The following is a 27,515-nucleotide window of genomic DNA, read 5'->3' as shown; positions in this document are numbered from 1 at the left end:
TGTTCCAAAGGTAACAAATGATCATAAACAGAGCATGGACATAGTTTACTCTGAAAGACTTAGAACAGAAGTATACAGGCCCTTTGAAAGGGACGGTTTTTTAGTGCGTCCTATAGAGTAGAAAATATGGTACGCTAAGTCAGCTGTCTGTTTATTCAGCAAATAGTTATTAATTTGAGGAACAAATACTTTCAGTGAAAAAAGAAAATACGTATAAGCATTAATGTAAAATGGAGGACTGCTGTTTTCAATGCAGCTTTTTCTGGAAAAGGCCTGTATATGACGCCAAATGTTTATTAAAGCAAAACACACATGAAAAAATAATTTGGATCTGAACAGAATTTGATTCATTCACTTCATGTTAAAGAGACTGATTGCAGAAAGCATGCATAAAAACAAAAAAAAAAAACAGTCATTTCAAAAACAGACAGCTTCAGTTTGGGGACTCCAGCTCTTCAAATTTAATAATCATCAATCATTTCTCAAAGTTATCACATAAAAATTGCAGAGCAACACATGAAGAAAATTCACAAAATTAAAACAATAATAGAAAAACAACATTCCTTGAGAGAAAGAAGAGGTGATACAGGAGCTATAACAGGATAGTGTTAAAACCTTTGTAAGCATTCACACTATAAGGATCCCTTTTCTCTCTATTGTTATTCCTTATTTATTCTTCTGTGCGTTTTTTTCAATCGTAAACACTCAGTTTGGCTTTTTGCAAGCTTGATATCAAAACGTTCAGCCTGTTAAAGACATTCCTGCCTGTACTTTTGGTATTTGTTTATTTTACGGTTTTTACGATTTTATGAAAAGTATGCAATTTTTTAGCCCCATTGAAATGAATGGAACATTTTTGAAATAAATTAAATTAAAAACAATCAGAATGTTTAGGACATTCATGTTTTTACTTTTACTTATGCATTTTTTTTATTTTATTTTATGCAATTATGGAAAATTTTACATACATTTTTTGATTTTTTTTCCACTTCTTCAAATATTTGTGGACTTTCTGCAAATTATGCAAGTTTAATGTCAAAATGTTCAGCATGTTAAGGACATTAATGCTACTGGGGTCTTCTAGGCTAATTGTGAGTTTAGGTTACATTTTAGCACTAATGTTTTTGGTTAGTTTGGCATCTACTGAGGTTTTTAGGGCTAATTCTGAATCAAGCTAGTATTTTAGCATTGTGCAATTTTTTTTGGCTAGATTTGCATGTATATAGGTTAAGCTGATATTTTAGCAATGTTATAGCTTTTCTTACAAATTTGGCATTTACTGAGGTTCTTTTTGGCTAATTCTGAGTTAAGCTAGTAATTGAGTAACATGTTAGCTTTTTTGGCTAATTTGGCATTTTTAGTTTTTTGGGTTAATTCTGAGTTAAGCTAGTATTTTCATGATATTGTTCAGCAATTAAAATGAATTGATTCAGCGACCACATTCAGCAAAAAGCATTCACACCAGCATTACTGCAGGTAATGCAACTTTTCTGGTTAGCAACTGAAGTAACATATTTCTATAAAGAAATTTGGATCTGTGATTTATTTTTTGTACAATGTACCTAAAAATTTTTATTTATGCTTTTACAATTTGACCACCTAAAAAATAGAATTTCTAAAGACTATTTATATTAGTGCCTGGAAAGCTGCTCAAACACTCACACCTTTACACCTGTAGAACTGCTTTATAGCTGTGGTTTTTAAGAGAAAGAGTTGAAATACTATTCAGATTTTTTACAATAAATATGTTGTATTGAAAAACTTGTTTTCAATCAAACCTGCGGTGCATATTCAATAAGGCCGCAAATAACCCTCTTCTGGGTTTTATGATCACGCTCTGCTTTTGTGGCTTCATGCAGCTTGGCTGAATATGGGAACAATTAATGCTTTCCTGGCAGGAGAGCCGTCTCAATTTGCCAAACAGGCTTATCAGCACACTGACTGCGGTTAAAACAAAAATTCTAAAAATCACAGTGACAGCAAAACATATTAACTCTGCCTATATAGTGAAATAACAAACAATAAGGAACACTTTTATAGACTTGCTCCATGCATGCACTTTGAATTACCCTTCAGCTCAAATTTCTAAATAAGGAAAAGTCGGTCAGACTGATCCTGAATTTAGTCTCTTTTATCTTGAGAAGGTTAGCTTGCTCATTGTTAACCCTAGATATTCCTCCTTCTTCTCAAAATAGTAGTTTAGTCGCATCAGGGCATATCTGAAAAGAAAAATACGACAAAAACAGAATCAGCGGCTGCAACAAAACAACAGAAAAAACATATACATGTGTATGATGTGTGTGTGTGTGCATACATGAAACCATTTTGAAGTACTATAATAAACACAAAACTGTATCTTTTATCATGAATCAAGGATTGCTCCAAGCAACATTTTGTTAACCTCGACAATGACAACATACCAGGGTCTGCAACCTGCGGCTCTGGAGTCACGTGGTTCTTTTGTTAAAGAAAATGAGCCCGCCCACTATCACAGGAAATGCAGAAGGATTGGCAAGAACTTCAACATACTGAGCAGAGTAGAAGTGACAGACATGTCTAAAGGCAAATAGACCTTCAATGAAACTAAGCACTGAAATGAGGAGCAGCTTCCTTCAGAACAGCATAAATATAATGGTTCCCACTTGGAACCGAATTTCAGTGCCCAACCCTACTCATCTGCCAATCAAAAATACACTAAATGGAGCATGGCTTTATTTTCATGTTGGTGTAAAAATGGGGAAAACAAACAAAACCTTTCCAAACCAAACAGATTTGTGAGCATTTTGCTTTCATCTTAAATCCATCCATCCATCCATCTTCTTGTCCGCTTCTTCCCTTTCGGGGTCGTGGGGGTGCCGGAGCCTAACCCGGCTACTGATGGGCGAAGGCGGGGTACACCCTGGACAGGTCGCCAGTCTGTCGCAGGGCCTCAATCACACACACATTCACTCTCACATTCACACCTAGGGGCAATTTAGAGTCACCAATCAACCTATGAAGCATGTTTTTGGACGGTGGGAGGAAGCCGGAGTCCCCGGTGAAAACCCACGCATGCACGGGGAGAACATGCAAACTCCACACAGAAAGGTCCCAGCCGAGATTCGAACCGGGGCCTTCTCGCTGTGAGGCGAGAGCGCTAACCACCTGCGCCACCGTGCAGTCCTCATCTTAAATCATAATTAATATTTGCTATCAGTCCACTCATTCTTTTGCTACCACAAATATTTCTTGACTTTATCTGATCATTTGCTTATGTTCTTTCATTTACTGTAATTTTATAATTACAGTAAATGCAATTAAGCCGCTTCTCTCCTTCAGAATATACTGGAATTACGTTGATCCTGTTAATGGTTGAAAGGTTAAGATTTTGTGCTTATGCGTCACCGGCGACGCCTCAGGTCTTAAAGGGTTAATTATGATGATGCCCCTTTTAACAAAAATCTAAAAACTTGTGTCATTTTCTAGAACATAGTTTCTGCAGAGTGGCAGGTATTCATCACAAATTCACCTCAGAGTTGTGGGCGTAGAAACCCCGCCCCCTTTCCCCTCCCCTTTGCTGAGAGCTTGAAGCATTGAGCTTGTGGCCCGCTCAGCATAATTTCTACAGTACAATTGTTTTCAAACTACATTTAAAAAAAACTGCTCCTGATTCACAACAATCTGAAAAAAAAAATACTCAGAAATTTTAAGCTTGATTTACTGTGGATTTTATCAGGAAAATGCCACAAAAGGGTGTCTAAACCACAATTTTCATCAATTCAATTCAATTCCATTCAATTCAATGTCAATTATATAGCCCAAAATCACAAATGAAATTTGCCTCATTGGGCTTCATCAGATTAGATCTTTAAAAACGTTTAAGTTCTTGAGTTCTTAATGAAACAAATGTGGCCCAATCAAAACAAGCGTTTGAGTGAATTACAGTTCAAATGACATTTTTACCCAGTTATGTTGAGATTTCATTCATAGTTTGTTATATCTGACCTTTAAAACATAATTTGCCTTCAGACTTCTTATGAAGCAAAGAAATACTTCTTACACCTTCCATACAAAAGAATGAAGATCTCAGTATGCAAACAGTGGAGAAAACACAAAGTGACATAATAAGTCCTTTTTTTAGTCACTGTTTTGCAGACATTCAAAGAAACTATGCTGCTAATAGCTGAAGGTGGGCCCGGAGCGTGTCATGCAAAGCAAACGGGACAATAATTCATTGAGTCTATTCAATGCAACCGTGGACGCATCAGCCCAATTCAGAACTCCACTGTGAGAGAAGTGTTTCTGTGTTTCTTCAAACCACATTATGGAACTCTGACGCCGCCGTAGTCCTTGACTATTATACTATACCCTTTAAAATTAAGCGAAGTTTCAAAAGTGAAAAGAATAGATGCAGAGAGAGGACTTTAATTAGTGCTTTCACACACGCTCAATGCCAAATCAATTTTGTCACTCTCAATGCTCTGAAAAACACAAGAATTCAAACACAAGCCTATTAGTTACTGTTTTCACCGTTATGTTCTCCACCTGCCTCAGAGTATTAAACCCCGCTCTGATCATTGTATCAGAGTCTGGCCTTTGTTGTCTGCTTTCCTTGAAGTTGTTTCCTTCTTGTACCTTTTGCATCACTGAAAGTATTACTCTAGGTTCACACTGGAGGCGGAGCGGAGTGCACGCGACATCCGCAGGTCACACCAGACGCGCATTTTTCTGCGACCGTCGACAGGCGCTTCTGCTAGAACTTTTTTTGTTTTTACCATCATGGGAAAAATAATAACTTAAAAATATGACCCCAAGTTTCTGCTATGAAGAAGCAGGTTGTTTATTATCCTGCACTTCTTTCATTTATCTGTTGTTGAGACAGAGAAGTGTGTGTGTGGGTGTGTTCATGCACTGGTATCCATTATCTGTGTGAGTGTGCGTGTTCTGATTGTGTGTTTATTTTCATCTCTACAGTCTGATTGGATGCAAAAACATGATCACATTTGTCATTTGCGGAGTTTTATTGTGAAAAATTGGTTATATCATGAAAATAAACGTCCTGCCAGAATTGACACGGATCGCTTGCGGCTCGCACACAAAATAGACCAGATGGCGAAGTGATCCACAAGCCTTCTGCGGAGGACCGCGGCGCTTCCGCATAGTGTGAACCCGGCGTAACATGCACAGTATGAAGTTGTTGGTGAAGGTGTGCATCACAGTCAAGTATATGTCCAAACCAAATGGTTCATAAAGCCACGGACACACCGGGCATTTGTCATATAGAGCATAGTGTTCACATTGGACAAGCAGGGAAGGGGTTCTTCGTTCTCTAATGTTTGTAGCATGTCTTTCAACAACAGTTGGAAGCAGCTTACTCCAGACTTTGACTTTTACAGCTCTCATCCGATTTTTGAAAGAATTAGTTTCAATTAAATAATCATTAAAACTTCTCCTCCATGGTCAATTTTCAAACAGTTGGAACATCATCTAATTCTCACTAAAAAGAGCAGAGGTTCTGTGTCAGGAGTCAGAGCTCTGTCTCCCCCTCTGGTCACTGGCGGGAGCCATCTCCAGTGCACTGACTGCACTTCGTCTCCCAGCAGCCCCAGCGCACAGGTCCTGGATGCTGCTCAGCGGTCTCTCATTTGCCAATCACCCACTGGACACGTAACGTTCTCCTATGATATATTTTAATTTAAATATAAAGTTCCCAGTTGTGTATTATGTTTGTATTATGATTATGCAGTTTTTAACCAAAATCCCACAACCTAAATGTCTTAAAAAGACGTTTTTCATGTTGATCTGAAGCCTATGCTTCCAAAACCTCTTCTGAGGGGGCGTGGCTTAGTGGCTCCACCCCTGATCCTTCCGGTCTGATTATGATAGCTCTGTGTCTCACTAGCAAAAATCTTCACCACTGCTACATAAAAACATCCATCAATCTGGGTAATGTCCAGCCGTATGGTTCTGATCCGGATGTCAGCTGGACGAGGAAGTGAAGATCTTCATGGACAGAACTTCCTCCAAAATCCTGATTCTTTCTCCTTCCAGTTCACCAAAGACTCTTTTAGCTAATTCTCCAATGTTTATTGACTGTGATCAATACATTCAATCATTGGTTTCTCAGAGTTCTTGATAAAATAATCAAAGCTAACATCAAAATGCTCTTTCATTGATTTACAATCCTTTCCAACTGCGGTCAAATGAGCCGCCGTTCACATTTCCGTGGTCACATCAAGAAGCTCCGTGGAGTCTGGTGGAGAGTTTCCAGCGTTCTCAGTCCTGCTACCGTAAGTATTGGATGAAACTCACACCAAAAATCCAGTGATGCTGATTTGACCACAGAAATGTGAACGGCGGCTCATTTGACTGCAGTCAATGTGAAGATACCATCTTCTCTTCTCCAGAACCTGAACTAGACACTAGGAACAGATGAGGGTTTAGTGCATGTGCAGCAGAGCTGTTGATGGAAAGAAGATCATTCATTCAAACAGAGTCTGTCCAAGACACTTTGATTGATTTAAAAGGAGAAATACTCGGAAATGTAAAAACTAAATGATTTCTGATTACATTTGTTCTCTTTCAGAAGAGAAATGACACACAGACATGTTAGAAACTCTAAAAACAGGACTTTCATTGGAGGGGGACTTCAGTTTCTGCTCAGAGCCTTATTCAGTGTGAAGTATTGTTTGTGTCACTCAGCCTGCATACCGAGCGTTTCATCCTGATCTGTTCTCCTGATCACCTGATCCTGGTTTCTCTTTGATTCTACTTGATTGCTGCCTGCCCCGACCCTTGCCTGGACCTTGACCCCTCTGGTTGCTCTCTGATGCTCCCATGCTCGTTGCTGACTTCTGCCTGCCCAACCCGGATTTAGATTTGTGGGCTTTAACTTGTAAAGTGTGTTCAATGGCTGTGCGTTTTGCAGGTAGATTCTGAAAACTGTTGTAAAACCTTCTTACTGATGCGTGAATGCAAGAGTTTTGAACGCAAAAGCCCAAAACACCTAGACTTTTTATTGATGGTGGCCGCTTTAACGATTGTAGCCGAGGGAACGCAGACCGATAAACATTTGGAATAGAACTCTTTGGCAGAAGTCAGCAGACACTTTTCACTTCTCTCGCTGTGGTTTGGCGATGCCTGACAGACATTTTCTCTGGACGGACTTCATTAGTGCGAGCTGCACACTCCTGCAGATGACTGACAGCCCTCTCATTCAGCCTGACAGCAGAGTGAAGCCTCACTAATCTACAGCTGAACAAAAAACAAACTGAGTAAAGTGAATGTGGCTCATTTAACCATAACCAGATCAGGGTGAGAAGCAGCCCAGGATTAACAAAATAATGGTAAAGTTTTGTGATTACCCTTGATAGGTGAAAAACGTTATTGTTGATATCGTCTCACAGAGCAGAGAAGCTGGCTTCGGAGGAGTCATTCTCGCTGGTTTTTCTACCACCTTAAAGCAGCACGCTTTATGTTGATCATCATCAGAGATGAAACTGAGCCCTTCCTTTCACTTCAGCAGAGGCGGGGGGGAAACGAAGTCCTGCCAAAGCAGGTATTTCGTTTCACAATGTGCCTTTGTGCACAATTCCCTCATTTTTGCAGTCAGGCTTTTCCAAACGGAGGGCCTCCTTCATGTTCGTTTCCCCATAATCACTTCTTTGTCTGCCAGGATGTCCACAAGCTGAAGCTGCTGACTTTTAGGCACTTTCAGAACATGAATAACAAATATGCAAAGTAAATGTGGCTGATAGAAGAGGGAGGGGAAGGGGGGCGTGCAGTCTCTTTGTGGCTTCCTATTGTCACATCCACATCTGGCTCTGGTTAAAGCAGAAGGTCCAGGAACGCCTGTCACCCGTCGGGAAGTCGGCAGAGATTTGGCTCTGTGGAATAGGAGTGGGGTTTTCTCGTTCACGCACACACACAGACACACACAGTTCTCTCAGAAAAATGTTCATCACAAGGAGCACATTGTTTTTTGCTTGAGTTTGAGCAAATTAAACTGTCTGGTTGTTTATTCTTTAGTTATACCATATTTTTTGTACTGTAAGGTTCACTTAAAAACCTTCATTTTTTTCAAAAAAACAACAGTGAGCCTCACAGATGAATTATTATGGTAATGTTTACCGATGTTAAAGCAATTTTAAGACTAACAAAATGTTGTTTTTAACATTGCAAACACAGTTGGGTTATATGCTGTGAATACGCAAACATGGCGGATGTGTGATATGTGCGTAAATACAAAAATTATGAAATTCCCAAAAATACAATTTACACATCTAAAATAATAGAACGTTCATTGCGTGCGTGGAGTTTGATGTATGCTCGCGGGAGACTTTTGGCGGAAATTTAACAGCAAAAAAGTTTATGTAAACAGGAGTAAGTAAGCGTTTCAGGAACTCTCACATTCATGTGTTGCTATGCAATCTGAGAATGTAGAAAAGTGAACAGAAGTTGCAAGTTAAACCAGGTCGATCTCTGCTAGGAACAAATGGATGATGTTCCCTTTTAACTCACAGAAGTTCCAACCGTCTGAAAATTGACAATGGAAGAAAATATTAACAACTGCAGTTTGTTTCCAGATGGAATTCTATAACACCAAGTCTTTCATACATCAGAATAGAGTCATGAAAGAAAAAGCCAGGAACAAGATTCTGAAGATTTTAGCTGATACTTGACACCAAATCTCTTCCAACTTTGGGTGGTGGACATGCGCTATTCAACAGTAGAAACCCAGCCGGAGGACGGACCTTGAGGACTGACTGGACACTCCTGGCCTATATGTATGTTTAAGAATGCACTTTTAGATCCTTCCAGGATGTGTTTTGTATACACAGCATCAGTGTGATCTTGCAGTTTAGGTATTTAAGGGTTTATTCAGACTGGAAAGGTTTGTTGGTTTGGACTGAGTCTGCTTAATGTTGTCCAGATCGAGTCCTGAACCTTGCGTTTGGTCTGTTTTCAGACTGCAGTCTACCAGATATTTCTGTTTCAAGCTAAAGCTTGGATACAAAACTATGTGACTAAAGATCTCTTCAGTCATTGGCCAGGAGTTACAGGGGCGGGGCTAAGCAGCAAGAGAAAGAATAATAAAGTCCTGCGCTTTTCACTCCTTGTCAGTATAGTTCACTTATTGAAACTTTATATTTTGCTGATCAAGTTGAACGTCTGTATCAGAGTCAGGTTCAACAGCTTTTACTGCTGCTGTGGTGCAGTGGAGGAAGGCTGCCAGACGGTGACTGACGGCTAAGAAGCTACGCTGATAAATGTTTATAGATTTTTGAGAAAACGGTGTTACGTGTCACATTAAAGTTGTTTTCATGAGCCTGCATTCATCCCACCACATTTCAATGAGCGGCTGTGCCTCGTCTTTGCTTCATGCTTCCTTCCTGCTGTGATTACATCACGTATTGCTCCAGTTGTTCCACTCCGAGCACAGAGTCTGTTCAGACTGAGGAAACACAGAGCAAACTGGAGCTCAGTTTGATTAAAAATCAACCAAGACCACCTCAAAAGATGAGTCCAAGAGCGGTTCCTGGTTCTGGATCAGGGTCCGCTTGGAAGCATTCAGACGGAAAATGTGTTTCGGATTATCGGGGGAAACGAACTCTGGTTCATTTTAAGTGAACTAAATGTGTCCAGTCTGAACACAGCCTAAAACAAGTGACAGATACAGGACTGCAGACAAAACAAACTTGATCTTTGCACCAACAACTCCAAAGGCCCAAAATATGGTGAAGAAAAAGAGCTGGGATCTGTGTGTGACTGCAGGGAGGATGGAGCTCTTCATAGTGGCTCATTTCCAGTTTAACCCTCCAGTTAAAGAGAAGTAACTCAACCCTCTCGCTGCACTTAAAGACAACCTTAGCCGCTGGCTTAAAGGAGAAGACGTCTAAGCAGGTCCAGTATGGAAGGCAGGGCCCACGGCATAAAAACAATAGTGCCTCTGTGCCTCGGCACCCCTCTGGATCACATTTCCTCTGAGGTCCAGATTGAAATGTGGTGGGGGCCCTGTTGCTGATCTAGCAAGGCAGTAGAGAAAGCCACACTGGAGGGAGGGTGCCGTATGTCAATAGTGATTAGGATCATGGTCACAACTGTTGCTGGTGCGGGGCACAAAGAAAAGAAAGACAGGATGAAATTCTGGGGGGGAAAGCGAAAAATGTCCCCCCCCCCCCGAGTGCTCCTGACTGGTAGCAGCTTGTGGGGAATGCCTCACATGCAGACTTAGAAATGAATCAATAAAACATCATTTTCTGGTTCATCTGAAAGGTCAGATGGAAGTCTTTGGTCTTGGTCATAGCGTGGTTGTGAAAAAAAAGCAGAGCCTCGTGTTAAAAATGTTTAGTGAACACGAACTCGTCTCACATCTAAATAAAAATGGAATATTCCTTCATTGTAGCTCTCCATACAATCTTTAAAAAATCCATCTCGCTCACTTGCAAATCTAAACATTTCTAATTTCATCACTGAGTCATGACGATGGGTGAGGCGCGTTCCTATGGCTTTCCTGGGAAAATGTTCAGATTGTGTTACTGTGAAGGCAGCACTTTAACATGTGGAGGACATGGATTTGAAAAAAACATTCAGACAGTAAAAAAAAGACTTTTTCAAATGAGAGACTTTGCTGAAGCTGTCGGCAGCCACACAAACCTTTGGAAGTCAAAGTCTATGGAGGAAAAGCGTGATTGCAGGATGGCCCAGAGACCCCAGAAGAAGTTGGATGCCTTGGAAGGAAAAAGAGAAATAAGTACCTTTGGTAGAGCTTATTAGTTTCCAAAGTGTGCTAAAGCGTGTCTGAGTTTTCTTTAGAGAGTTTTGAGGCAGGCGATGTATGGTCAAATGAAAACATTTGAAATAAAAGAAACAAAATTGAAGTGAAAAAAAGAAAACAGTTCTGACTGACTCATTACAGACGTTTTATGTGGGTAGGTTTTACAGTTTTAGATTGAAAACAACGAAAGTCGAATTGAAAAGAAAACTACCGTATTTTCCACACAATAAAGTGCACTTAAAAGCTTTACATTTTTCAAAAACTAATAGTGGCCCTCATAATCTGGAGTCCCTGGCATATGGATTAATTCTGGTTGTGTTTACAGATGTCGTTGCATTTTGAGAGGTCACCTACGCGGTGGTCTGTCAAAATGTCCGTTTGTTATTTTAGTTGTTAGAAACAAGGTTGGGTGTTACTGTCAATATGGTAATGTCGCTATCGTGTAGCGGTGTCCGTAGTGTTATTAACAAGGCAGGAAGTTTGTTTCTTTTCTTTGTTTTTGTTCTTTCTGTTAAAATTAATTTTGGAGTTACAGGTACTGTGATCATGCTAACGTGGCTAATGTGTAGCATGTTAGACCAATGTTTTTTTTTCTATATAACGATCTTGGGAGTCAGTGTCATCACAGTGACTTCTGTTTCTGAGGGTCCGTCTGATTTTTACATGTTGTAAACAAGATTGGGGGTTACAGGTATTGTGAACATGCTAACACAGCTAATGTTTCTAATGTGGTAAACATGTAGCATGATACAAACAAGTTCTAGAGTCTCTGTGAACACAGTTAATAAAGTCTGACTGACTTTTGATCTGACTCTTTTGTGTTGCTTAATGCACAATATTTGAATGCGCCTTATATCATTGTAAAAATAGACCATTGATTGATGTTGCGTATTCTAATCCAGTGTGGAATATATGCTACTCTCTTTGGTAATAGACATATTGTGATTCATTTTCAGGAGGTGTGGAATACTTTACTCCATCTCAACAGAAAGACTCGTTTTAATCAATCAGTCTTTTTACAAGGCCCCCCTTCAACAGGGAGGCTAAATGTCAGTGCCCTGCTTAGGAACATTTTTTGGTGAGGCAAAACCATAAAAGGCTGAAGACATAGACGTGATGAAGCATGTGCAGTCTGATAGAGTATGTTCCTGCAGAAGTAGGACTATTATGGGTGTAAAAATGTAGATTATGCTTGTGGTGTTCGGGATCAAGAGCTGTGTTTTTACGTTTGGTTCCATTTCCTCGTGCCACGGCGCAGGGCAGTAAAAACAGGCTTGTGCTGCGAGCTCCAGTTGTCGGCTTCTAAACTGCTGCCGCTGCGTGCCAGCTGCACGCCGCTCAGTCAGAATGACAAACTTCTGAATTGAATGGTTCCCTCCTTAATGGCTTTGCTCACTTAGGCTTGTGGACTTCGATGCCTCCATAAATTTCTGTTGTTCCCCACCCTTATTGTAAATCTTCATGGTAAGGCCACTAATAGCGAGTCCTAATAAGATCCAGACGGGCCTCTGTTCTGCGGCCCAATGATATAATCACATTTTTATTTGATAATCAAATAAAGGGTGGAATAAAATACTTGAGAGCAATGTGCGGTTTTCCCTTGGCTTTTTTTTCCCTCCCTGGCGGATTTTCATCTCTAATCTTGGTCCTTACTTGGAGGGGGGGTTGAGTGCCTTCCCATTATGATTAATAACTGCTCTCCATTAAGACAGCATTAATCCAACACTTAGCGGGGACTGTTAGAGACAGGGACCCATTGAGAAAAAGGGAGATGAGAGACGTGAAGGAAGAGCGACAGCGGCGAGGATCGCTGCAGAGGAGAGGCCAGTAGAACCCGCCGTGTTCGCCGCAGTTTGCCAAATATGAACGGCGAACTGGCAAAGGGTCACATTTTGTTGAAGCCACAAGGCTCCCTTCAGTTGAGAATGTTTTCAGGAGTTGTTTATATAAAAGCAATTCAAGCCTAACAATTCAATGATTTATCCTAATGTCATTGTTACAAAGAATTAGCGAAGACTGATGTAAATGAAATAAAGTGAGGAGAGAAGAAAGTCAACTAACAAGCAGAAGAAATGGAGCGTGTTACAGATAATCAGCTATAAAATCAGGTTTGATCAGAAGTGATGGGATTCTTTTTATATTTATATAAACACAACCACTGTGGAGCTTCAGATCAAACTAAGATCAAGGCCACACACTGTAAAAACTAAATCTAAGGAAAGTAAAAAAAAAAAGACCCTTGTTTCAAGAAAAATACTCTTATCAAGAACGTCTTTCAATAGTAAAATAATTATAGTTTGAATAAACAATGACTATTTTTTTCTTGAAATAGAAATTAATTTTTTCTTACCCCATTGACAGATTTGTTTTGCTAATTTAAAGAAAATCTGCCAATGGGGTAAGAATGCATGATTTATTTCTACGAAGCATTTTTTTAAGTGCAACTGAAAAATACAATTAAGTTGAGAAAAAAAAACTCATGAAATCTGAAATGTAAAATATGAAAAATGAAAAATGTAAAAATTAAGTATAATATTTTTTATAAGCCTTTCTGAACATAAATTTGAACCTTTTGGTAAGTTAAAATAATAAACATAATAATGATTAAATAATGAATATTAATAATAAGCCCCCCCCACCACCACCAGCACCAATAAAATGTTCTAGTTTCACCTCTTGAATGAGACATAACCAGCATTTAGCTTTTGAGGTAAATAATCAAAAACAATAAATCCACTTAGACTTTAAAATAAAACAGTGTGTGGAGTTTTGATCTTTTCCTACTGGAAGATCAGTTTCCTTCTTTCTGACACACGATTTGTCAAAATAAGTTGAGCTGGAAACTTGGCTTGTTATGTGTCAGCGAACAATTTCTCTCACATCCCCGGAGTCAGGAGCCCCCCCATGTTTGTCACAGAAAATCTGAATTCAATCAGCGGCATGTTATCGCCTTTCCCCTCTCTTTTAAGTTACGTTTCCCCCTCCTCTTTCTAATTTCCCGCCCTCTGTTTTTTATGCCAGAGCACCGGTTATTTTAAAAAGTAATATGCTTTCTCATCACTTCTGGGCTATTTCAAGAGACGTTCACACCGCACAGAAATTGGCTGGACAATTCTGCATATTGTGTTGAGCTGGGAAAGCACTTTTAGACAGATAGCCCAGCACCACTTGAGCCACCAAAGAATGAAAATTGTGGCCATAAGAAAAATAATTTTGGCCGCCGTCTTTCATTTTTCCCTGTGCTAGCTTCTAATCAACTCAAATGGAGTCCATCAAACTTTGAACAGTGGTGGGTCAGCATAGATGCTGGGGTTTTTTGGGGGGAAGGTGCTGGAAAAATGTAACGCTGTGATGGCGAGCCGTTTCTACTGTGCCATTCCTGAGGTCGACGCACACATGGATGCTGTGGAAATGAACTAATCTGATAAAACTGAGTTCCTTCAACAAAGCAGAAACAGCACTTAAGACATGTGTTACGTTCAGAAGTCGAACGTAACACATGTCGAAGAGTTAGACACAACATAAGTCCTTTTTTTAGTGGGACACTCACTAATGAGAATTTGCAGACTTGGATGTAGAGCTGCGTGACTTCTGCCTCTGTAACGGTGACCTCCCGTCCCGTGTTGTGCTTGTAACTCTCCAGATATGCTGTAAGCCAGTCTCTCTGCAGCGCCACACTGGGATACCGGCTGTAGTCAACATCGGCCACACCTGAAGCACATCACACATTCAACGCTGTCAGAAAGTTCATTTCCATGCATGTAATAATAATAGTAAAAAACTTCTAAAAATTCCTTACCCTGAACTAACTATAAATGTAACTCCACAAGCATGTTTTCATGTCTAAAGTGTTTTTTTTTCCTTTTTTTTGCATTGTTAAATAATATTGACTCAAAACTGGATTTAACATGCACGTTTTTATAATCAACAACATTTAAAGGGCTGCACGGTGGTGCAGTGGTTAGCACTCTTCCCTCACGTCCCGGCTGGTGGACTTGAAACAGACCTTTCTGTGGAGTTTGCACATGCGTGCATGCGTGGGAGAGTGTGTGTGTGTGTGTGATTGAGGCCCTGAGACAGACTGGAGACCTGTCCAGGGTGAACCCCGCCTTCACCCATCAGTGGCCGGGATAGGCTCCGGCACCCCCGCAACCCCGACAGGGAAGAAGCGGACAAGAAGATGAATGAATGAATGAAAAAATGTTGACCAACTTTGTTTTTAACCTTTATTTATGTAGGTGGGGACTTTAAAATTGTGGTAAAGTTCTGAGTGGTATCTTCTGTCTGACAAAGTACTCTTATGTAGAATGAATCTAAACCTTCTGAGACTGCTGCAGGAATCTGAAAGCAGAAGCCTTTCCAGTTAAGGTGGGAAAGAGAAGGATGTTCTACAAATGAGCTCCAGTCAGACTCCAGCGTGACACAGCTGCTCCATGAAAGCCGCTTTAATCACCTCCCAGAGCGGCAGCTGAATGCAGCAATTAACTGCATCGCAGGCAGGACATGGTGTCAGAGTAAATACAGACACAAGTAAGTCAGAGACGAGGACAGTCACTGCAGAGCACACCACTGACGTCCTCGTTAGAAACGCATTCAAGGACAAAGAACTCAGACCTACCAGCAAATTCATTGAAGTGATTGCCGATATCGAAGGCCTGGTAGTTGTAGTCTGCATACTCATAGTCGATGAATTTCACCATGTCTGATGGAGGAGTGGAGAGTTAGAGACAGCAGGACAAACACAGCCGGACCAGGACAAGAACTCTGTCCTCTGCAGTTTACTGCTCAAACTGTCATGAACAGAAAACATTCAAAAGGTTGCAGGATAATTATGGTCAAAAGTTACAGGTCATTTTTTCAGTTTTCATGAAACTTCTCTGAAGATCTGATTCAATATGGAGCACTTTACAAATCCACCCAAACATGAAAGTATCCTCACTTTCTGTGGAGTTGTAGATGATGTTCTTGGTGAGCAGATCGTTGTGGCAGAGGACGATGGGTGAGTCCGTCTGTGAGAGGCGCCTCCTCAGGGACTGCATCTCTGCAGAGAGGACCTCATGGCCGGGCATGTCCTGCACGGCTGCACGACTGCAGGGAAAAATACAACTTTTGGCTGATAAATGAGATGCTTTTTCCGAAAAAGATTATCTAAAAATGAAATGTTTAAACTTTTTAGTGTTCATTAGCAGTTCAATTGCCATTTGCATCTAGAAGTGTCTTTGTGATATCCCTCAGGCTAAAAGTTGATACTGAAAAATTTACATTTTTACAAAATAATCTCCTTTTGTCTGAAATGAAATAGTTTCATGAGCTTCTTAAACATTTCAGAATCTCCAAAGGTTGAAGCTTTTCTCTTCTCGATCTTGACAAAAATGTTTCTGTTGCAGAAAATGTTTTAAAGGTGCAGAAGTAGAACATCAACATTTACATAGACTGTATTTGCCCAAGACGGTGCTGGATTTTCCCTCGTTTAAAAACTCTATTGGAGCAGAAATGAACATTCTTGGGTGGCGGTGCAAAAGGAAGAATCGGAGCTCTGAAAAAAAGCTGTCTCCTAATTAATTTTGGTGTTTCCTTCTCAGCGTTGGAGCCTGCTCTGACTGGAGGTTTCTTTAAACAGTGTCACTGAAACACTACCTATTTACTAGAAAAGGGACAAACAGATGCTCTGGTATTATACACACTCGGAGAAATCATTTAGTGAAGAATGCAGAAAAAAAGGAAAGGAGAGGAGCTGTTTAAGGTTTCTGCAGACACGCTGCAAAAACACAATCCTAACAAGGTTGGTCTGGAAAACATTTGATTTCCAGTCCAACCAGAACCAAACGTCACCTGCAGGAGAAATATGTTTAAATTCCTGATGAGAAATATATATATATTTTTCTTATTGGTTTTAGAATTAACAACACAAAAACAAGATAAACATGTACGGGCTGAGACTCTAAACAAGTTGAACAAATACCTTGAAAAAAACAAACTGAGTGAATAAATAAAATAAACTGACATGGCAACCCGGATGAGAAAACCCCCTAACAGAATGGTAGCAACGTGTCTAAAATAAAGACTTCAAGTAGAAATAAAAGAGTCAATATGTCTGAAAAGTCAAATATGTCTGCAATCTTTATTTCTAATAATAAATAGAATTAAAGCTTAGTTTAGTGTACCGCCTACAGATGCCCATTTCCATCACAAAGACGATCATTTCGTTAAGACCTGGCAACCTGTACTGTGATCTAGACATCAGCACAATCATTAACAGAGCACCAAACCACTATTTATCACTTATTCTCTGTATTCATTTTAAAGGGATTTAATTCAAACATATAAAAACAATATAAAACACAATCACTGTCTTTAATACTTAAAGAAAAGGAAAAAACGTTCTGTCAGCTAAAAACTACCACTTTTAAAAAAAGTGATAGTTGCTTATTTAAATTGGTCTTTTATCCACGTTTCACATATGAATCAATAAAATTCCACACAATTATATTTTCCATTTGTCCACAATCACTTCACAGTCCATATTTCATCTTTTTGCTCGTCTGTCTTGTATTTTAAAAACAGTTTCTATTTAAGTTTGATAGTAAATAGTTTAAAGTCTGTTTGTATTTTGAGGCTGTTTAAATCTGCTCACAAACACACACCTTTTCTAGTTGTTCCAGTCATCTAAAATATCGTCTCCATTCCTTTGTGTTAACAGCTTCTGAATGTTACCGGGTAATTCCTTATTACCAGCATTATAGAGGAATGTTACTGCATTAAACTAAATCCAAAAATGTCAATATGTTAGGATGGCATCCATGATTATGAATAGATTTTACTTGTTTGAAAGGAGGATGTATCGTCCTTTTTGTCGTTGTTGCTCCACATTCAGTCCATTGAACTGCATTAGTAGTGAGCAGTTAGAAGGATTTGTTCTAAATAAAAAATAATTAATTAATTAAAATAAAAAAAAAAAAATGAATAAATAAATAAAAGAAGAAGGATCTGTTTTTATGGGTCTGTTCTCATGTTTGGGGTTAAAAAATAAAACATATTTGAAAAAAAGAACGTTTATTTTCCTTATAGAACAGAATAATCTATTATCACAGACTCAAGGTCCAAATAACAAGACTATAAAAAACAAAAAGAAATTAATACATTAAAGGTACAGTAATTATACATATAAAAATACCGGGAACACTGGACATAAGAACCAAATTAAAAACACAAATTACAAACTTAAAAACTAAAACCTTAAAAAACAAGAGAACCACCTATTCAACAAATAAAACCATGAATCCATCTCCAAGGAAAAAAACAGGTTTTGGATTTTTATGGCTAAAAATGATTCATAATTAAAGTCCAGTTGGAACACTTTTAAAAAATAGAACCTAAAAAAATTGGATTTGGACTTTAAATTGACTCAAATCTTTAAGTTTGTTTTTTACAATGTCTAATTTTTTTAAATTCAATAAAATATATATTTTTTTATTTTCTGATCTGATGTTTTGTTTAAAAATGTACATTTTTAAATGTACATTTTTAACAACAAAAATACACCTCCCAGAATACTTGCAGGAACATTTTGTTTTTTTAATGAAATAAATCAGTTTGATATTTATTAATTATGTTAACCTTTTAATGCTCCAGCGTTTATGTTCTTTGATTTACTGTAACTTCTCAAGCGTGAACACCATAATTCCATCAGATTGTGAAGGAGAAAAGCGGCTCGTTGAAAAGTTAAAGGCTTTGTGTTTAAGCGTCACCGGTGATGCCATTTTAATTTTTTTTTTTTTTTTTTCCCCAAAGCTTTGCAGCTTTTGTCGGTGATGATCAGCCCCCTCTGGCACACACAGTTCCTGTGTAAACTTCCTCGTATGAGCTAGAAAATGCAGCTGAATGGTGAATCACCCTGATTCCTCTTCAACTCCTCCATCAATTTAAGCTAACAAACCACTTTTGTTCTAAAAATCTGAGAAAACTCAGAGTGAAAAAGTGAAATCAAAGACTTCAATGGGAACCTGTCGTCTTGCCATCAGATCTTTTCCTCTCTTTTCTGTGAGAAAGAGCGCGTCAAGTGCGCTCGCCTCCTGCTCTCTGTCGATTTCTGGAAGGTAATTAGTGGAATTTCCTCCTCTGGCGCTTCATTATCAATGTGCCTTATTTACATATGATTTCAAACACAAGCTAAGCACTTAGATTTTTTTTCTACTTTTTGCAATTTTCCGTGACGTGTTGGAGTGCAAGCGGGAGGCATAGCAGGGGGCCTTTGACAGAGAAAGAGGTTGCACTTATGCTTTCCATTGCTTTTCTTTCTTTTCCATCTCTGACTGGTGCATTGCTTTTCCTCCTCTGTGAGTCTTGCAGTAGCAGCTGCAGGCTGTGCTGCTCTCCTCCTCTCCCTCCATCTGTCTGTCTGTCTCTGCACACAGCGGGTGGCGTGGGAGCTGAAGACCTCCTCTGCAGGTGCAGCCTCTTCCTGCTCTCTCTGCCTTTTCTTGAAGCATTTCCTCTGAAGATGTCAGCACTCACATACAGTCTCAAGTACAAAAGTTTCTCAGATGCTTATTTAAAATCCTTTCTGGCTTTTTGAATTCATTTTCTGTCTTTTTCCACCTCTACATCCTCAGGAGACGGGTAAAAGCACGCAGCCTAAAGCTGGAGGTCTACCTTAAATAAAAAGCCAAACGTGCTCATCCTAAACCTCATTAGCGCAGTCATTTCTAGCTCTTCCTCCTGGGTCTCCTGTACTGTCATTGTCTAAATCCTGATTCCAGGTTTGCAGTGGATGAGTGGAACCGGACTGTGTGGAGCCACACAATGCCTCACAATATAGCTCCATCTATTGGGGCTCTGACTGTGGTGCAGGTTACTTTGGTGTTTGAGCATTCCTTCTGTTTTTTTTTTTACTTGTCTTTGAAAACAAAATCCATTTAGAGTTTCATTTGACGCTTTGTGCAAAAACTAATTAAAAAATAGCAGAGTGCCAAAACATTCTCTCTTATCCAGATAAATAGATTTTTCCCAAATTAAATGTGTTTCAAAGCTGAAAATACATACATAGTTCTAAGAAGTTACAATGAAATAATTATTATTCATGGCTGTCTTAATTCATCCTTCACTAAGGTGCACCGTCAAAGAGGGCTCTATTTTCAAACTCTCATAGAAATGCGAACTCTAAGGCGCATTGAGGAGTCAGAGATAAGTCCGTTAGTCAGTCAGACTCTATTAACGTCATTCAGAGAAGGCTCTAGAACTGGTTTATGACGTTCTACACAGTAGCATCCGCTTTAGCATATTCACAAAACCTGGAACGTCCAACCTTTTTTACAACACTAAGAAAACAGACCAATACTGTAACAATAAAACAAATGTTACCATGACAACGTTAACTCACAATCTTTTAAGTAACACATAAAAAACTGTTTGACATCACTACACGTTAGCAGTGATAGCATATTTACAATATAATAATAATGGATTAGATTTATCTGCGCTTTTCCAGACAGTCATTCACACCTCATTCATACTTGATGATGGTAAACTACTACTGTAGCCACAGCTGCCCTGGGGCAGGCTGACAGAGGCGTGGCTGCCAGTATGCGCCTACGGCCCCTCTGACCATCAGACCATCAGACCATCAGACCATCAGACCATCACCGGAACATTCATACACATTCACACACCAGTGGAGCCACACAGGGTTAAGTGCCTTGCCCAAGGACACAACAACATTTGGCTGGCGGGAGCCAGAATGATCCTTCGATCATTGGCCGACCCGCTCTACCGCCTGAGCCACTGTCGCCCCAAATAGGTGTAACTCTCGACCTTATTTGCAACACGTAAAAAACACACTGATACCACTAAGACAAATGTTACTGTGACGACGCTCACTAACAACCTTGTTTGTAACATTAAAAAAAACACCGTTAGACCCTGCTACATGTTAGCCGTGTTAGCATATTCACAATACCTATGGCTTATTTGCAACACATCAGAAAACAGACTGAAGCTACTCAAACAAATGTTTTTGTGATTATGCTAACCTCCAATCTTGTTAGTAAGACGTTTAGAAAACTCTTTGACCCGCTTCACGTTAGCTGTGTTAGCGTATTCACAATAACTGGAACAATAACTGTTTTAAACATGTAAAAAAACAGACTGATGATACTAAAACAAACGTTACCGTTACGACGCTAACTCAATCTTGTTAGTAACACATAAAAAACCGTTTGACAGCACTAAACCTTAGCATTGTTGGCATACTCATAATAACACTTAACATTTATCCAGAGCACTTTGTACCTCTAAAATCACTTTGACATGAAAAAGCACAACCAGAATTAAACCTTATATAATGCGCGCACTCTCGTTTTCTGGAAAGAATTGAGGCCTTTAAGTACACCTTGTAGTCCAGGAAGTATGGTACATTTTTTGGACATTGTCTGGAATCATTTAGTCTAAATCCTGCAGGTCCTCCCATCTTTTTTTTGCTAACAGCTCCTGAGCTGCTTAGTGAAACCCAGGCGGTTCCAGCCCCTCTGGACTCCTGACCCTCCAGTGCAAACACAAACAAGGCTGAACGTTTGACTGATAAGGCAGAAAAGCTTGCAGCCAAACGTCTGTTCCTTTGTAGTATCAGGACGACCGTTCTCACCTCTCACCCCTCAACCCCTGTCAGAGATAATGCAATGTCAATGCCATGAGGGCCAGGAGGGCCACTCCCCCGTCTCACCCCATCATCAACCAATGTTAGCTCATAAGTGAAGATATAACTGGGAGAAGGTTTCTTGAAAGACAGTGAGTGGGTGGATGGGAGAGCCTTTAGCAGAAGTGAAAGATGTGGGAAAAGCATCAGTGAAAGTGCTGCTGCCTGAAAGAAAAGGTCTGTCTTTTCTCAATGAGCTGACAGCAGAGATCCTCCACTGAGGAAGTCTTTCATCTCCACCTCCACGGACCGTTTTCACCACAGTCATGACTGGCTGTTCTTTTACCAACTCACACATTCATTCATTCAAACTGTTGGTGAACTTTTCCCAAAGACCTTCAGCGGGTAGGTACCAGTGCTACTCCTGACACAACTCTGAGTCTTGTTCTTGTCAAAGCAGGAAGATTTCCATCTGCAAGCTACGATTTAAATCTGGATATTTAGCTCTTAAAAAAAATAAAAAATGAAAGGAAGTATTGAAGTGTTGGCGATTGAATGAATCAGCATGTGGTTCATCTAGGTCAACTTACATTTGTTAGAAGAAGTGAAAGTCTGAAGGTTTCCACCAGCCTGTTCAAAGTGAAGCCATTTAGGTGAAAGGTGAAATTCCTTTTAAAAATATTTTAAAAGTATTTACAATCAATCCCATGTTGACCCGTTGTGATGATACACATGTACCCACTAGACATCTACTAGAAATCTGATGTGCATTTCAAAGCTCACAGCTGTAGATATACATCTGCCAGACATCAATTCAAGCAGGTCTTCTGCGCCTCACCGTTTGGATCTCTGGCAGAAAACTTTCCCACCGCAAATTGCATCCTGGTCCCATCATGCCTTGCCTGTTGTAAACAAGCCGATTGGGTAGTTTCTTCCCAACACGTGATGTATTTTAGTTTTCTAATAGACCTCAATAGATGTCTATTAGTGGTCTCCAACCACCAGGCCACGGGCTGGTAGCGGTCCATGGATTCATTACCACCAGGCCAAGAACTAATTAATCACACTCATTTGTTTGTTTGATGTTTTTTTTTTTGAGTCCCGGAAATCTAAATTTGTAAAATAACCGGATTCTCTCAGCTACACCTCCGATCTTTTGAGCAGTAAAGTTTGGACAGGGAATCAAAATGGCAACATCTGAACAATCCTTTTTTCCTGAAAATCTTTTGGTTTTGAAAATCGACCGGATTCTCTCGATTACATTTCAGCCACTTGAGCGCTAAAAGCAGCCCGGCGGCGTGGAACAGGAGGAAAGTTGTAAGTGGAACTTTTCTTTGGAAATGGATGGCATCAGTGCAGGAACAGAATATCTTTCCAACTTTATCGAACTCTGGAATTTTTCTATGCGAAAAACTAGCATGCGTTGATACTCACTAGATCCGCAAATATATTCCAATGCATTGCGGTTGAACCATTTCGAACAAAAAAAAGTGTTTAAACTGATCTTGTCTTAACCTAAAAACACACGTTGGTGGAGAAAGTCAGTCATATTGGTCTAGTGCAGGAGTCTGCAGCCTGCAGCTCCTGAGCCACATGTGGCTCTTTAATCTCTCCATGGTGGCTCTCTGGCTGAAGAAAAATAAAACTGATATGAAGTGGAAAAGTCATTTCAAACCTGTTTCTGTCATTGTGATTTTGCTGTAGTTGGATTGTCGTTTTGATGTAAGTTTTTGAGACCTTTAACCCCAGGTACATTTCACTAGAAATGTTTGCTTCTTCTTGAAATGTTGAGCGTTGTTGCCTATAGTTGCTTGTGAACAAAAAGGCTGCCTGGTGGTGTAGTGGTTACCTCCATCACCTTACAGTAGGAGTGTCAAACTCAATCACACAGGGGGCCAAAACCTAAAACACACCTCAGGTCGAACAGGATAAACATTTATGGAACACTCTGAAACTACATTTTTAAAACTTTAAAACCATAAATTTTAACATAATTATGAACTAGATATATAGCATTAATTATGATAACGCTAGTGTAAATGCTGTAAGATGAATTTGTCCACTGAATATGCTGAAATTGATAGCTAAAAACACTGTAGTTGTAGAGAGATAGAACCCTTACTGCAGACATTGTGAATGTTCTATAAAAATGGATGGATCAAGCAGGAAACATTTTACCACTAGTTTTAAAGCAGTCTTTTGTTGTCCTCATCAGACATGCTTCATGTAAAAATAATACTAACACATAACCTGAGTGAGGCTAATCAACGTTTTACATGAACGTACATCTGAGTCATTGTGTAAATGCTACTAAGCATTCTCCTGCTCCTTTCTGTACGATTTTCAGAACATAAAAGCTCAATCACGCTTTCAGCCATTTCAGTCATCTTAAAACGTTCAGCTTGTTCAGGACATTACTGCTTGTGTTTTTGGTATTCATAAACTTTATTTTGAAATATTGAGAAAAATATGCTACCAAGGAAATGAATGAGAAAGTCTTAAAAATGTAAAACTTTTAAGTAGATTAGCAACAAACCTTTAAATGTATTCATGGGCTATGATTTCATCTTTGTAGTACGTTTCAAAAAAATTGGAGTTTACCTAATATTTTAGCAACATAACGTTTTGACTAATTTTGTTTATTGTAGAATTTTAGGCTATTTTGAAAATTAGTTAGTATTTAGGGAATGTTTTACCTTTCCTGTCAAATTTGGCATCTACAAAGGTTTTTTATGCTAATTTGGAGTTTCGCTAATATTTTAGCAACATGCTAACGTTTTTAAATCATTTGTTATCAACTAAGGTTTTTGGGGATAATTTGGAGTTTAGTATATATTCAAGCAACACACTAAATATTTTTTTGGCAAAATTAGCATGTATTAGGGATTTTGAAGCAATTTGACCACACATTTTTCAGAAATTTAGGTCAACTTCAGCACTCGTTCAAAGTTTAACGAAATTTCCAGTCTTTTAGCACATGTAACATTTTGCAAATAGCTTTTGTATTTTCAGAAAATCCCTTCAGCAATTAAAGTAAATTGCTTCACCATTTTCTGCAAAAAGCAACAGCATCTTCGATGACTTATTTCCGCAAAAAGCATTGACACTAGCAGTATTGGAGGCAATGCAACTTTTCTAGTCATTATGAGTCTAAAATGTGTTCTCATCACCGTACCTTCTTGTACGCTGGGTTGGAGTTGGAGCGCTGTTGGCGCCGCTCTGCATCAGTGTTAGAAAGTGGGTCATTTTGGTCCAGATTAGAGGTCCAACAGGCAAGTTGTGTTTTGGCGGAATGGAGTGGATTCTCCCCATCTCTGCTGCAATCAATCTGTGGAGAGAATTTATTTCCTCAGATAAGCTTGGCTGAACCTGCTATTGCACAAACAAACCATGATTACAGCAGAAAGACAGCCTCCTTTCCATTTAGTGTTCTTATCTTATTCGTCTTTACAAAAAAATATTGGGCGCTGTTGCACATATGACCTTTTGAACAACATTTGAGGCATCTGAACCATGACATGGAGGTTCTGGGTTTCCCTGCAGCAGAGAGAGCTGACTGATGACTGGTCAGCCTTGGCTGCAGTGTCCTGTCCTACTGTCCAGTGGAGTGAATAATGAAGGTAACCTGTTATTATGAGAGCAAGGAGTCACACAGGGGCGTGAATAAACAGCATTGCTCACTATGCTAAAATAATAAGAAAGCAGCTGCATCAGCATAAATGAGGAGTTCATGTCACACACGGCCTCTAGGAATTGAAAGAACGATTCTTCTTCAAGGCTCCTGCTATTATTCAGCCCCAGCTCACTTTAGACGCCTGACACTCATTGGAAACAACCACATTTGCTATCTTTTTCTTTATACTTTCATTGATATAAAAATAAAAAAATGTAAAATACATCAAATATAACATTTAAAAAGTAAAAATTGTAATAAACACGTTGAGGTTTTTCACTATTTTTATTTTATTATCCATAATTTTATAATTTTACACTTGAACAGAACAGTTCTGCAAAGTAGCTTGAGCAAGGAATTAAAGACAGTTAACAATTAATTTAATTTTACTTTTAACTAGTATAAGTAGGGGATAATTAGTCGTGTGAGAAATGTTGGTGTCTGAAGCTTGAGGATCTTCTGAACTATTGAACATTTTTGATCAGATGTGATTCATATTTCCACTAAAAAAATAAACCTCAGTGATGACTTTCTTTAAAATCATTGTTGTATCTTGAATATGATGATGAGTAGTCATGACTAGCTCATATCAATGTAACCATGTATTCATTTTGGCAGGTTTTTTAATCACTTTTCCCTGTAGGTTTCACTTTGTAGACGGTCCCTTGGCAGCTGTCTCACTGCCATCGCTGTGTTAATTATGGTCAGAAAAGGACTGTTTAGTCTGTACTGTTATAGTCTGAAGTTGTCCCAAGACGTGTAAAAGCGGAGTTTTATCACATACAAACCGCACATCCAGAACACTGTCCTAGGCCGTTCACAGCACCATCTTATTGTGTTACAGAACACAATTATCCAAGTTCCAGGAGTCACTGAATGCACCAGGACTGAAGTTACCACCCTCCTTGATTTTGATTGATTCTTTGTGTTAGCCCCGCCCCAACACGCCACAACGGGGCCAGATGTTTTGTAACTGAAATTTTCAGTTTCTAAACCGAAAAAAAAGAGTTGCCAGTGAAAAAAGATGTGAAACTAAAAAAAGCTTTTGAAATTAAAATTTTGAGTTTTGAAACCTAAAAAAACAAACATTTCAAGCTGAAAATAATTAAGTTTATTTTATAATAGCAAAAGGTTTTAGACATTTTACTTTTTTTTTTTTTTTGGCCCATCACCAATATTTTTTTTCAATTAGTTTTATATTGGCCCCAAAAAAACTCCACAGATTCCAGTCTACTGCAGTCTGTGAGCAAACTGGGACCAGGGGGAGGCGGTACCAGCCTGTTGAGTTAATGTATTATGACTTGTTCCTCTAAACTTCAACCATCACAATACCCAAACGAGAATCAAAGGCAGACTCAGCAGTTTGGCAATGATTGAGACTGTCTGGGTGCAACATGCAACTGCATGCTACCAACTAAAAAGATGTGCTGTGCATATTGTGGTTTCTCCTCTTAGCTCAGGTCCTCTACCAGAGGTCTGGAGCTTGAGGGTCCTTCAGTATCTCAGCTGTTCCTGTTCTTTTCTGGACTGAGATGTCTGAGGTCTTTCCAGGGATCTGCTGTAGTCACTCCTCCAGTTTGGAGGTTACAGCCCCGAGTGCTCCAATTACCACGGGCACCACTGTCACTTTCACCTTCCAAGCTTTCTCCAGTTCCTCTCTGAGTCCCTGGTATTCTCCGGTATATCCTTGTTCAGGACTAGATGTGAGAACTATATATATATAAGGGGGGGGGGGATATTACACATGTGTGAGAGGACATATATTAGGCCTCAGTCCCAAAGTTATTACTATCATTTCCTGACGAGACCTGTAAATGGAGGGCTGCTGGAGCAGGTGATCTTCCAGCACTGATCCGCGGATGAACTCGTAGCAGATGCCATTCTGGAAGCTGCAGTAGATCTCTGGACCACAACCGTGTGCGTGGAAGACCTGGAACATGTTCACCTCCCTGTCCCGGCTGATGTAAAGTTCTGTCATTCTGCCGTTGATTCGGACGAGGACACAGCCGGGCTCCTGGAGAGAGCCCACGAAGCAGCCAATCAGCTGGTTGGTGATGCCTTCAGTAAATGCCTGAAATGAAATGTATGTAAGTATATGAAGTGCAATCCTTCATCAGAGGTTTGGCTCACTCATGATTTTAAGAGTGCAGGCTTGAATCTGTTGGTACTCTGTTTTCTTTGAACTTTTTTGTTGATAAAAATGTGCATCCAGAGGAGCCACATTTTCCAGAAAGACCCTCAAGTTTACAGAACAGTCTTCATCGTGGAGGATCCCATCGAAAAAGAACCCAAAGAGGGATAGCAGATATTTTTACTCTTTAATGCTAGAATCCCTGGAACTTTCAGCTTCTGCTGCAATGCCCCCCTGCCCTTCTCAAAGTAGTGTTGTGGTGATCACCTTAAACCATCAACAATGACTTCCTGATTTCGCAATGCAGAATGTCATGTTTAAATTT

The 27,515-nt window shown here is 39.5% G+C and overlaps 1 protein-coding gene across 2 annotated transcripts in view; it reads right to left on the bottom strand.

The window, feature by feature from the left end:
- Window positions 1-1,368: 1,368 nt before the first annotated feature.
- Window positions 1,369-27,515, bottom strand: part of zgc:113516 (uncharacterized protein LOC541449 homolog) — a 37,094-nt gene continuing 10,947 nt past the window's right edge. The window contains exons 2-8 of one of the 2 annotated variants that reach the window (XM_024282449.2): window positions 26,868-27,130; window positions 24,562-24,714; window positions 15,696-15,862; window positions 15,375-15,458; window positions 14,307-14,467; window positions 10,636-10,709; window positions 1,369-2,219 (exon numbers count right to left, since the gene is read on the bottom strand). In XM_024282449.2, the coding sequence (XP_024138217.1) occupies window positions 2,132-2,219; window positions 10,636-10,709; window positions 14,307-14,467; window positions 15,375-15,458; window positions 15,696-15,862; window positions 24,562-24,714; window positions 26,868-27,130 (990 nt within the window). In that variant the 3' untranslated portion in view covers window positions 1,369-2,131. The remainder of the gene's footprint in view (window positions 2,220-10,635; window positions 10,710-14,306; window positions 14,468-15,374; window positions 15,459-15,695; window positions 15,863-24,561; window positions 24,715-26,867; window positions 27,131-27,515) is intronic. The other variant, XM_024282450.2, reaches the window with a different exon arrangement.

The sequence above is a fragment of the Oryzias melastigma genome, linkage group LG6, assembly GCF_002922805.2.
Source record: "Oryzias melastigma strain HK-1 linkage group LG6, ASM292280v2, whole genome shotgun sequence".
Lineage (NCBI taxonomy): Eukaryota > Metazoa > Chordata > Actinopteri > Beloniformes > Adrianichthyidae > Oryzias > Oryzias melastigma.
This window is presented reverse-complemented; position numbering and strand designations above follow the sequence as displayed.